Source organism: Mustela nigripes, chromosome 5 (genome assembly GCF_022355385.1).
Source record: "Mustela nigripes isolate SB6536 chromosome 5, MUSNIG.SB6536, whole genome shotgun sequence".
In the NCBI taxonomy this organism is placed as follows: domain Eukaryota; kingdom Metazoa; phylum Chordata; class Mammalia; order Carnivora; family Mustelidae; genus Mustela; species Mustela nigripes.
Window position 1 is genome coordinate 146,497,327 of NC_081561.1, and position 12,382 is coordinate 146,509,708.

Sequence of the window (12,382 nt, forward strand, 5' to 3'; positions counted from 1 at the left end):
CTTACCAGGTAGGTACGATAAATTTCAACACAGTTACAGTAATCAAAACAGTATGCACACAGTTGAGGATTAGTTAATTAGCATTTAAGTGACTTAAGGAATCCAAACAATTAGTTAATGTCTATAAAAACTTCAAGCAGTGGAAAAAATGGGTTATTAATTAAATGGCATTGATGTAACCCACCAGGAATAAATAAAAGACATAAATCCAGAAGAACTAAGCTCTAACTATGAAAATCAAAACTATAAAAATGCTGCTGCCCCTCAGAATAATTGGTTACTTAAACTGTAACCCCTGGAGGATTTTACTGTTGCCAAGCACTTTTAGATACGGCCTTAAGAAACACGTATACTGACAGCAGGTCTTTGGGGAGAAGGATGATATACGACCGTGAAGCTGGGCAGCTGGGGATGCCCGGCTCGCTCAGGGCGGAAGGCCGCCCCTTCACACAAGCCCGGCCCGCCCAGGACCAAACGCCGCCTGCTCCAGGGAAGCTGAGCAGCCGGGAACGGCGGTCGTTAGTTAGAGGAGTCCTATGGATGTGCCCGAGGAACTAGAAACTTGATCCTCTGTCTTGCTTGTCGCAAGACACGTGACTAACCGGGAAACCAGATTCGATAAAAACAAATGAGAGATTTGAACTCAGGAAATGAAATTTCTTCACAGTCCAAAGAAAATCTGAATAAAGTTTTTGGAAGTCGCCTGAAGAAAATATTTGTAACACATAACAGAGAAACTTTTAGTACCCTTAATAAAATATATAATGCAAACGGATTCATAAAAAAAGTAAACAATTCAACAAAAAATACTCAAAAGCTCTCAACAGACACATACATAGAAGCGGGAACGGTAAACAGCCAAGAAGCACGAAGCAATCTGTAGTGCAGGGAGCTCCCGGGAAATGCCACAGTCAGTGAGCAACGATTTCCACCCCGTGTTCGGAGGACTGTGAACTTCCACAACCCTTCTAGAAAAGTTACTATGCTTATATGTTAATAAATTTCTAGCATCACACACTACACAGAACATATTCTTAGAGGACCAGCAGGTAAGACTAAATAAGTAAGTTCACTGCAGATTTATTTATACTGTGGAATTCTAGAAATATCTTACCGTCAGGGAAGGGTTTAACAAGCTTTTATATAGTATGGGGTATATAGTATTCCATACAAGATATTATATAACCCTTAGCAAAAAAGGAGTGCATCTGGTATAATCACATTTTTATTAAAAAAAGAGGACAGTATATTTGTGTGTATATATATATTATGTACACACACACAGATACCCCCCCAACACAGAACTTTGAATAAACACAGCAAAGTGCACGGGATGATATTATACCCAACACAATGCAGGCATGGAGTGCAGAATAACAGAATATTCTTCTTATGTATACTTCTGCACTCTTTGAATTAAGACAAACATGCATTACCTTTAAAATTATTAACTGTTATTATTACAGCATACACCACTAACACACACACACACACACACACACACACACACACACACACACCCATTAAGCACCAAATCTATTATTTGTAATTATTCTTAAATTCTCTATTTTAAAATAATTATTATTATAATCATTTTGCTTAAAAAAATATGTAAGAGATTTGATACTAATTAAATGACTCTTACTTATAACCTTGAAAATAAAAGTGGGCACCTGCACCTGGGTGGCTCAGTGGGGTAAACCTCTGCCTTCAGCTTAGGTCACAATCCCAGGATCCTGGGATCGAGCCCCGCATCCGGCTCTCTGCTCAGCAGGGAGCCTGCTTCCCCCTGACCTCTGCCTGCCTCTCTGCCTGCCTCTCTGTCTGCTTGTGATCTCTCTCTCTCTGGCAAATAAATAAATAAAATCTTAAAAAAAAAAAAAAAAAAAAAAAAGTACGTACATGGGTTTCAGCAAGCCAAAGGCTACGTTCATCCAGGGTATATTTTCCCAATCTTATAACTGCCATAATAAAGAGAACTGTGGACAAGAACACCACAAAACCCGTTGCAGTCAGAAACGCACGATGGTTTTAAGTCAGGAGCATCCCTTGGGCTGTAGGCGGAGGAAGATGTGTGGGAAGAACCTCTGCAGCCCCTCATGACGCTGACCCCTTCCATGACCCTGGGAGGCCCTGGCAATGTGTGCAGACTGCCCTAGGGAAAAATAAAGTATCTCTGCTTTCCCTAAACAGGGTTCCCAAAATTGTGTAAGTTTCAGACTCTGCAAAATCTGGACCTGCTCATGTTTTGATGTAAAATAATCACACAAAATGGTAATTTAACCAAAGGAATGGATATCATTGTATTATATGGATGTAATATTCCTGAAGAGGCAAACTTTATTACATATCTATAGTCACTTGTAAATCTAAGGTTTTATGTATGTGTTACCTCAGTGGATTGCTTCTAAAAACTTTAAAACAGACTCTCTTAAAGAAAAATGTTATGATCAGTACTTAATGGATCACGGAGGAAGAATGCAAAGCGCCCAAACAAGAGACTATGAACCCAAGTTCAGCGAGACTAGAAGAGACCAGTAAATGAATGTCCACAAATCTCCACGTAAAGATGGCATCACTTAAAATGAACTTGGTCAGACGTGGGCCCAGTAAAGGGAAAGTCCTAGTGCTCAGTCCTAGCTGGTGGTCACACCTACCGACTGACAAGCAGAGCAGGCAAGTTAGCCAGCGGAAGAGAAGGAACACGTAGATGGTAGATAGCTTCACAGTGAACACACCAATCCAGTCCTGAGTTCGTTAGGCACAACATGCCGGCGCAGTTAAGACAAACCAGGTGAATTTAGCCTGATCCACTGGAATGTTGTAAGTAATCTAATTCTCCGTGTTCTGACGCCATGCCCACGAAGCCAACTTTTGACTGTCACTTGTTTTCCTAAATGATCTGACCACACTGAATGCCAATTTTCTGATGCTTGTAACTAGAACATACATTTGTAGATGAATAAAATGGAATTCCAATTTTATAAATCAATCACATTAGCTTGGTCAGTAAGATCCAGATTCTGAAAAATGAATCCATTTTTATTTGCTTTTGAGTCCTTGAAGCTAATGACCAAAACCTGGACTGAACTGAATTGAATTCAGGGAGAGGCCTGACCTCTCCTATAAAGTGACCTCTCTTTAAAAGTACCCATTCCTGGGGCGCCTGAGGGGCTCAGATGGTTAAGAGTCTACCTTCAGCTCAGGTCATGATCTCCAGGTCCCAAGATCGAGCCCCATGTCAGGCTTCCTGCTCAGCAGGAAGCCTGCTTCTCCCTCTCCCTCTGCCTGCTGCTCTGTTGTGTGTGTGTGTGTGTGTGTGTGTGTGTACGTGTGTGTGTGTGTGTGTGTCTCTCTCTCTCTCTCTCTCTCAAATGAATAAATAAAATCTTAAAAAAAAAGTACCCATTCCCGTACGAGCAGTTTAAATTGCGATTCATATTTTAATATATCCCCACAATTCAGTCTCCGTAATTTTGTCAAATAAAGAAATATGCAAAATGAATATAAAATACATGTAAAACAAAAAGAAAACACATAAATATTTTTACATTCCTTCTTCCAAATATAAATTTATGCTAAGCTACATTTCTGTTTTTAAGTATACATTTATTCCAGATAATACTTCCTAGGCTTCTAAACTTTTAAAAAGGATCTTTACCTATGTGATTGATTATTAAGGTTTAGCGATCCGGTCTGGTACATCTCTTCCAACTGTTTCCTGTTTCCAAAGTACAGAGCAAGGTCTGTGGCAATGATGGCTTTGCGGATGATCTCAAGCACCTGTTCATATTCACTGGAGCTCAGGGTGGAGAAGATATTGTGCCCTTCCAACTACGGAAAAAACACAAATAAACACCACCAATAACAAGCACAGGCTCTCATCTTCCGACATTTGCAGGTACTCAAACAATACAGTCAATGGCATCTGGCCCACCAGTGACAGGTTTGGGGGACGCAGAAGAAGAGTTTGCAGTGATTAATGGAAATCAACGTGGCAGTTTCTCTTTAAGCTTCGACAGTGAAGCTTCCCTTGACGGATCGTCTGCCACGGCAACGTCACTCGCTGCCACAGAATCCCAGTTACTGAAGAACGCAGCTAGCATTTGGGTATTTCCAGGAAGCAATTCAAGAACTAGAAAGTGTTAAAATATTTAAGGCATTTCTTTTTAAACCAATTTAAAACTTTAGCCATTTTCATATGAGACTAGAAATCAATGATAATAATCATGGATATCTTTGTCCACGTCAGCAAGTCGAATGAAGAATAAACTGCTTTCTCCAGATCACAGAAGAAAGCGTCCCACAACCTCAAAATAAAGCTTTGTTAGGCATATTAAAATTTCTCCCCACAGGTAACCACCTTTTCCATAAAACACAAGTCGCTGAGGCGCACACACTCTGGGGCCGTCTTCTCTTCTGCTGTCGTCACGGGAGGGGCAGCAGACCATCACCCGGACAAGACAGAGCACGGGGCATTTGGACTCTGTCTCTTCACAATTATTCTTTCGCACATGCACATGAATCTGTTAAGAACTTTTCACAGTTACTGAGACTCTCAAGTCTTTATTTGCAACTGAGATAAACATGGGTTGTTTTGGTTTAAACAAAAAAGACTTAAATAATAAAGAGGCACTCTATTTGTGGCTCTTCAATTACTGTACAATTATTCATTATTATAATGTCAGCATAGGCGTACTCTAATTGATTTTCACTTGCTCTAATTTATACTTTTTGACTGACAAAATGCATTAAAAACTTGAAATTATTAAAAAATCAGACATCTCACTAGGACACTGCCTCCTTCCTATTACTCTGAAAAGGTAGTTCATGTGCCATTTTCAATCATCAGAATCTTTATTACCCACTCTTAAGGTTTTATAAATATTTATGTTATCCTATGATAAATACAGCAAATGCCGTTGGTTCTAGTCGGTTATTTTCCTGACAGTAATAATAGGAAGGCCTTACGTTTGTAGGATGCTCTAAATTGACAAAACATTTTCAAACACATGATTTCACTTTCAAATTAAAAAATTTAAATAACTCTTTGATGTCTAACTGAAATGAAGTTAATTGCTGAAGCATCAACAATATTTTTCCTTGAAGAGCAGCTGCAGTGCTTACAGAACCTGGTCATTTTTAGTAACGTAATCTCATCAGAAGGAGCTTTTGCAGCGACGATGGGGGCCAGAGGGTAGACGTGATGACAGACTTAAGCTCAACACACGGAAGCAGCCCTGACGCTCAGCCACCCTGGGGACAGAATGGGGACGAGGCAGGACGCGCTGTGCATGGAGGGTTCAGGCACAGGCCGGTTCGTAACTGAGGGGACAAGGATGGGGACTCGAGCTCTGGGGAGGTGGCTGAAATCGACTCTCCAAAGTTTTAGTGCAGGAAGAGAAAAGAAAATAACTTTTTGCCTCTGACTCCTGCTATGTCATCTGCTTTGCTTGCATTTGATCCTAACTCAAGCAATGCAGCAGTCTCTGTTTCAATGCTTAATGCCTCGTCACCTGTGTTCCCAAATCATGAATGCGTTTCACACAGGCAGGTCTGGTGGGTGCTCCCGCACACATTGGCTCCGGGCGCTTTGTCTGAAGAGCAATCACATGTGACACATGTTTTTATGCTTTATTCTATCACTAACAAACCAGTAAATTACATTGTGTAAAATATTCTATCATACTGTTGAAAAAATTTTAAAATCTCTCTAAATAGGAACTTCTTGGCCTGGGTTCTAGAATTCTCTCCAGGACCACAGAGTTCTAAACTCACTGCATCTATCTATCTAATCTACCTATCGATCATCTATCATCCATCTATCATCTATCTATCAACTGTGTGTTGAGTGTGTCACCCATAAGCGCATCACTTTATCAGATACTCACAAGTCTCCATGCTCTGTGGCAAATGGAGACCCATGTTAAAGGATCTGTATATGGTGTTGGTCACTTTGGATTTACTCTTTCTTTTATTACTTTTCTTTTTAAAAAGTTTTAATTTAAATTCTAGTTAGTCAACATACAGTGCAGCACTGATTTCAGGTACTTTTCAATATTAAAGGCCACAAGGCAGAGTTCAGCAGAGAACCTTCAGAAAAGGTCACACCAGGTGCCTTCTCCTGCCTCCCACAATACTCTGCAAGGGCAAAGGCAGCAAAAGAGCACACGAACTGTTGTGCTCCAGGGCATCAAGTGCGTGTCTTTCAGCTCCTACCACAGGAAAATAAGGGAGATCTAGCAACCAACCACAGCAGAGAAACAGCTTAAAATCTTTAAAAATCTCCAATTTCACATTACGGAAACCTCATAATATAAGACTTTTATATACCAACTGGTGAGTTTATCATAGTTCATGTCCCAGGTCATAGTGCTTGAAGTTTGTTATGTCAAGGCAGGCCATCCCATTCTGTATCAATCAGGCATAAACTAACCCGAATTTTATATGAGGAAACATTCCTAAAATCGAAAGACGGGTGACCTGCATACAGTCCTCAGAACCGTGAAAGTGTCTGTGGGCTCTGCCGCAGGCTCTAAGCGGCCGAGGTCTGGGAGCTACTGGAGAACACACGTGACGCTGGGATCAGGCCCGTGCTGGGAGCCCCCAGCGCCCCACTCCCTGGGTGGGTGGTCTGTAGGGCCCTCCAGCTCTTAGACAAGGCAAGCCCATGGGTTCTCAGCTGGCCACTACCCTGCTGGAGCGCGTCTGCCTGTATCTTGCCCATCACGAGATGAAGAATGTGTGTCTTTACTGATCTGGCAGCTACTTAGTGTGAATGCTTCACTTTGCGTAAGAATGTTCGGAGGACGCACGGCCCCAACAACGGGAGGTGCCCGGGGAGGGTCCACGGCTTAGAGGGGGGAGTGTAGAAGTGCATGATGGAGCGCATGCAGCGGTCCGAGCTCAGTGAAGGGCTCCAGAAGGGCATGGGCAGGGCCATGGATTCTGCAGGACAAGGAGAGGCCCCAAGAGACCACGTGGGCTCAGTGGGAGCCTCAGCATTTCAGTACGGCTCAAGCACATCACCCCGTGGAGAAATGGTGACGCGGTGAGAGAGCTCATAGGCCTGGTGTCAGAACCGGAATGGGCACTGGAAGGTGGCGAGGGGCAGTCACTCCAGCAACAGCGTAACCTGGACCGCAGGGAGGGGAGGTTAGGACGGAAGCAGAAGGACCCACTGCCCGGCTTTCCTTAGCAAACTTTCCAAATATTATTATTAATCATAAATAATTCTTTCCAAAGCCCCATACTGCCCAGCTCTATGAAAGAGATGCGTAAGGAAAGGCCTTTGGAGCCCAGATTCCAACACCTGCATGCCAACCAGCCTGAGCTCACCCGGGTGGGGGTAAGTCACCCACAGGAAGCCACAGGCGTGGGCCAAATTATGCAGGGGACCTGAGGTAACAGTAGTCAATCGCATCGAGCATTCACAGCAGCCATGGCGTGGTACTTATTCGGAAACTTTATCGCCTGCTGCATCCAACCACAGGCTAGGAAGCACAGTGGTACAGTAATTAAGAACTAAGGGTTTGGGGTCAAAGAATTCTAGTTTTTAATCCTGTTCGGTCACTTACTAACTGTATGACAATGGACAAGGTACTTAATCTCTTTGATGCACATCATCTTATTGTAAAATGGAAATAAACTTATACCTACCTACAGAACGTTATAAAAACCAATGTGTTAATATGTGCAAAATTCTTATGTTTCTCATTTATAGTAAGTATTAAGTCAAAAGTACTACGATATTTATAATGAGTAGCTAATAAGTGATGAAGTGATTACTACGATGATGGTTGGGACGAGGAAGACAAAATTCACCAGAATGACTTCTGCAGCCAGAGCTAAAGGACAGAAAGGAAAATCGAACAAACAAATAACACACATACGCCCAAGGAGAAACATGTAGTTAAAGATCACCTCTATCCCTTCAGAACACATCTGCAGAAAGGACAGGTTCAAGCTAGCCTCTGGGTGATAGATACATTGTAGCTTATTAGTAAAGGCAGTGTTGGACAGAAGTTACAGCGTAACGACGTACAGTAACTCCAACTTCGTGCAGACAGGCGGGAACAGTGGCTTGTCAGCAGCTCTAAGAAGGAATGAAAATGTCACAGGATCCCAAAATGCTGGTATAAAGACAATTCTCGTAACATCAAAACATATCTCAAAAGTACCAGACAATTCAAGATTGATGGAATATTGAGAAAATTTTCTTAATAACAAGAAAGATTATTCTTAATTGGTCTGTTTTTGTAAATTGTGACTTGCGAGTACTTCACATGGGATAGTCACAGAAGGCTGAACACAGAAAAAGGGTGGCTGAGATATTCAGAGCGCTAGGTGGCATCTCACGAGGCAAGAGAATGAGCGGATTTAATATCCCAACAGCAACGGTTCTACCACAACTACTGAAACATGCGGGCCAGCAAACAAAGCTCGCGTGCCTTCCTGAATGTGACTGTCCACACAAAATCGTCTCCTTACTTGAAGGCATTCAGTTTTTGTTTCAGTACCAACCCACGCTTTGTCCTGAGGAGACTGACTCACTGAGACAAGAGTGAAGGCAAGCCAGGACCAAATACACACGCCTCCTTCCTTCCTGATGATGTGTTTGTGGGTTAGACTGATACTAGCTTCTGAGATGTATTTTCTGTCCTGTTTATTGATGTGGCTGTGGTCAGCCAGGGGTGCGACAACGCTCCCTCTGGTTGCCCAGCGTATCCAGTAAGTAACAGTAGCAGCCACACTCTGTCTGCACTGGGGTTAACAGAACTGATCAATTCTCTCTCTCTCTCTCTCTCTCTCTCTCTCTCTCACACACACACACACACACACACACACACACGCACAGCCTGGGGAAGGCCTGATGGGGAGGCGTCTCCAACCATATACACCAAACCATTCATCTTCCATTGGGTCGTGTTGCCAGAGGAAGGACAGCTCCAGTCCGCAATCCGCGGCAGCCTCGGTGACAAAGATCTGCAGAGATCGGGGAGCAACAGACCAGATCCTTCCTGACAGTGAACAATGCAGGTGAACCGCTCTCAGAGGCATCCGGTGCTGTAACAATACTCATTTTAGTGACTGGAAGTTGGAATTTTTACTATTACTCTAGACTATCACCTTCCATTGGTCAAGTCTGGAGTTGTCTCTTCCCCCCTGAAGATTTTATCTATTTATTTGACAGAGACAGAGACAGCAAGAGAGAGAACACAAGCAGGGGGAGTGGAAGAGAAGGCGGCTTCCCACTGAAGGGAGCCCAGGACCTTGGGATCACGACCTGAGCCAAAGGCAGACGCCCAACAACTGAGCCACCCAGGTGCCCCTAGAGTTGTCTTGTTAAAAGCTAAAATGGACGGGCCTTGACACCTGGATATGGGGTGGGGAACAATGACTCTAAGGTCATGCCCCCCGTGACGGCTGGGAGATGGAGGCCACCCCAGAGGAAGTGAATGATAATAAGCAAGTTCTGGTCACACTGAGTGCGGAGTTCAGGTGTTTGGAAACAGAAGACCCCTGTGCCCTAGGCTGAGACACAGGTGTGAGAGCCGCAGCGGTGACCAGAAGGACTCCCGAGAGCAGCCTGGCGGAGCACCGAGATGAGCAGCGCGACGGCGGGGATCCGGCTCTGCGGCGACTACAACCCCTGGGCCTAAAATGGGTGTTGGCAGCTGGGAGGAGCTCATTGATGTTCGCTACTAAAATGAAATTCAAGGGTCAGTTCGAGATGGATCTGGGAAGAAACACTCCAAGGATCATGAGCACAGATGTCAAACCAGCAGAGAGCGCAGCCGCTTCCAGAAGAAGGAGGAAACCTTTCCCGAATCCCCCTGCCACGGTGATGGGCCATCTGCTTACGATCCTGACACATCTCTCCCTGTCCCGACTCACACAGGAGGCTTTAGGTCCGTTCAGCATACGGATTCCGTTTTTAAAGGGTAGCCTTCTCTCCTGGATCTACGGCAATGACCTGTGCTACTTTCCAGCTCCTCCTCCTTGTGATCCTGAGGAAGACTGTAAGCACGCTGAGTAATGATCTCCCTAGAAATGGAGAACAGATGCGCCCTTCCTGCGGCCTCCCCATCCCCGTCCATCGATGGGGACCCCACCTCCCACCCCTGGAACCTAATGATTCCTCAACACCTTCTCACCAATAGCGTGCCTGAGCTGGGGTTACTGCCCTGGGTGCTGCCTTCCGTGTTCTAATCATTCTAGGAACACTGTGTTATGGCCTGTGGAGCCCCCACACTGCTGAGGGCTGGCACAAAATGAGACAGACCCTTCTGAATCCCCCCTGTGGAGGGCAGCAAATGGGGCAAGTCTCCCAGCACTGGGGTGGGTCCCGGCCTCTCCAGGCCTCCATGGTTTAATCGCCGCTATGTCACGGGGCCCAATTTTCTCCTCTACCCAGCAGCAGGGTACTTTGTGCAATCCCTATTTCAGAACGAATCTCATTATGTTTAAAATAGGTTTTTCAAAGAGACCTTATAAAGGCTATTACAATTATTTGCAGATTCCATTACTCTAATATTGCCAGAGTCAAATGTATGAATTAGGACTTGGACGGCTAAGGCAGGGAGTCTGAAGTGGCTCTAAATGAAGGCGTCCCGACGTCAGATCAGAGTACACACAACAGCTGTCGTGAAGTTCTAGGATGCCTGTCATCTACGGAAGGCACGTTTCTATACACACACACGCACACACACAGGCACAGATATGTGCCACTCACACACATCTTTTATCCTGCTTAAATTACGAGGTCGGTAGGTATGTGCGTATGTACCTGCCCGTACAGACATCTGTCACGTTAGTGAAGACAGGACGGTGCTGAGGGACACTGGGAGCGTGACTGCCTGCGGCTCTCGGGCCAGGACCGGCCGCGGACAAGGGGAAGCACCCGCCAGCCTCCGGGTACAGCCCGCAGGCGCCCGCAGCAGCCCCCGCGGACCCCGCGGTCACCAGCGGGTACCCGGAGTCTCACTTCAGTGAGGCCGTGGTTTACCTTCTCGGTCCTGAGGACACAGGATTCACACAGGCACGTGGCGCCGCGCTCTGAGAAGGTCTGGGCTGGGGGCACTTCCTGCCCGCCCGGACGGTTCGGACACAGACGACAAACACGGCCGGTCGGGGAAGCTGAGGCGAGCAAGCCGCAGCCCGGCCGCGCGGGGACGGGGACGTCACCAGGCAGCACACGGGCCCTGCACTGCAGCTTGCTCGTGGCCGGGCCCGCTGCAGGTGCCGCCGGGCTGTGTCACCCCCGTGTACACACAGGTATCCCGTGGAGCCCGAGGCCATCCCCGGAAGACCTACTGGGACTGCGCTTCCTACTGTGGTGCTGACAGCGCGACGAAAACACAGAGTCCGCTCCCCTGCAGTCAAAGCACATTTAAGAGACCGTCCAGGAGAGGGGTCCAGCCAGCATGAGGCAGTAGGCACCTCGTGAAGGTGACCTTGAGGACGAACGTCTAGGGTGAAGACAGAGCGTGTATACCAGCCACTGAAGTGGCGGCTGCCGTGTCTCGATCAAGCACCACGAACAAACACAAGGACACTAAAAGGACTTCAGTGCCCTTAAAACTTGACTTGCCTAACTCTGAAGATTTGTTGTTCAATACGTTGGGTTTAGGAATATGAAAATCCATATACATTTATGATTTAGTATGTAAAATAAGCTTTCCCTTAAGAGCATCACATACTTAAAACCAAAGCAAAAAAAAAAAAAAAATATATATATATATATATATACACCTATATGTTCAAAACCTTCACCAAGGAGGCATCATCTGAAAACCCCACGACTATCTCGCGGCGACTGAACGTACAATGTTCTGCAATAACTTGCAGCCGCTGTTGCAGGAGGCCGCCCGGCACCCCTCGTTCTGCACAGGCCATGAGCAGCTCCCCGGGGCGGGGAGGGCGGGGAGCGCTCACCTGGAGGATGGACACGGTCTGGGAGAAGTGGTGCTGCTCCATGGTGGACGTGGAGTAGAGAGCTGCCAGCGGGTGGTCGAACTTCTGCAGGTAGCTGTTGCTGAAGCCTCTGTGGTCCAGGTCATGACACAGGCACGCGATCAGCAGTCCTTTGCGCTTCAAGAAAACACGACAGAGTGCACATGTTCAAAACCAAGCAGCGGTGGGACGCCATCTGGGCTTCTCGCGCCGCTCGTGTGGACGGGCTCCTGCCCCGGCAACAGCCCACTTTCTTAGGAAGGTCTGAAATCCCAGATAGTCTAGCTTCGTTTTAAACCTCTTTCTTTGTTTTTCTGGTTTATGAACTTGACAACGGAATTATTCTGGACTTTTCTGGCTCAACTTTGGGGAAAAATACAGATGGTATCAAATGAACGCAAATGTACCGGAGAATTCCAGAGAAAGC

The 12,382-nt window shown here is 45.8% G+C and overlaps 1 protein-coding gene across 3 annotated transcripts in view; it reads right to left on the minus strand.

Moving 5' to 3' along the window:
• PDE10A (phosphodiesterase 10A) overlaps nucleotides 1-12,382 on the minus strand; it is a 565,247-nt gene that overhangs the window by 30,801 nt on the left and 522,064 nt on the right. For all 3 annotated transcript variants that reach the window (XM_059401406.1, XM_059401405.1, XM_059401404.1), the window contains 2 exons: nucleotides 11,938-12,093; nucleotides 3,662-3,834 (listed from right to left, as the gene is read on the minus strand). In XM_059401406.1, the coding sequence (XP_059257389.1) occupies nucleotides 3,662-3,834; nucleotides 11,938-12,093 (329 nt within the window). The remainder of the gene's footprint in view (nucleotides 1-3,661; nucleotides 3,835-11,937; nucleotides 12,094-12,382) is intronic.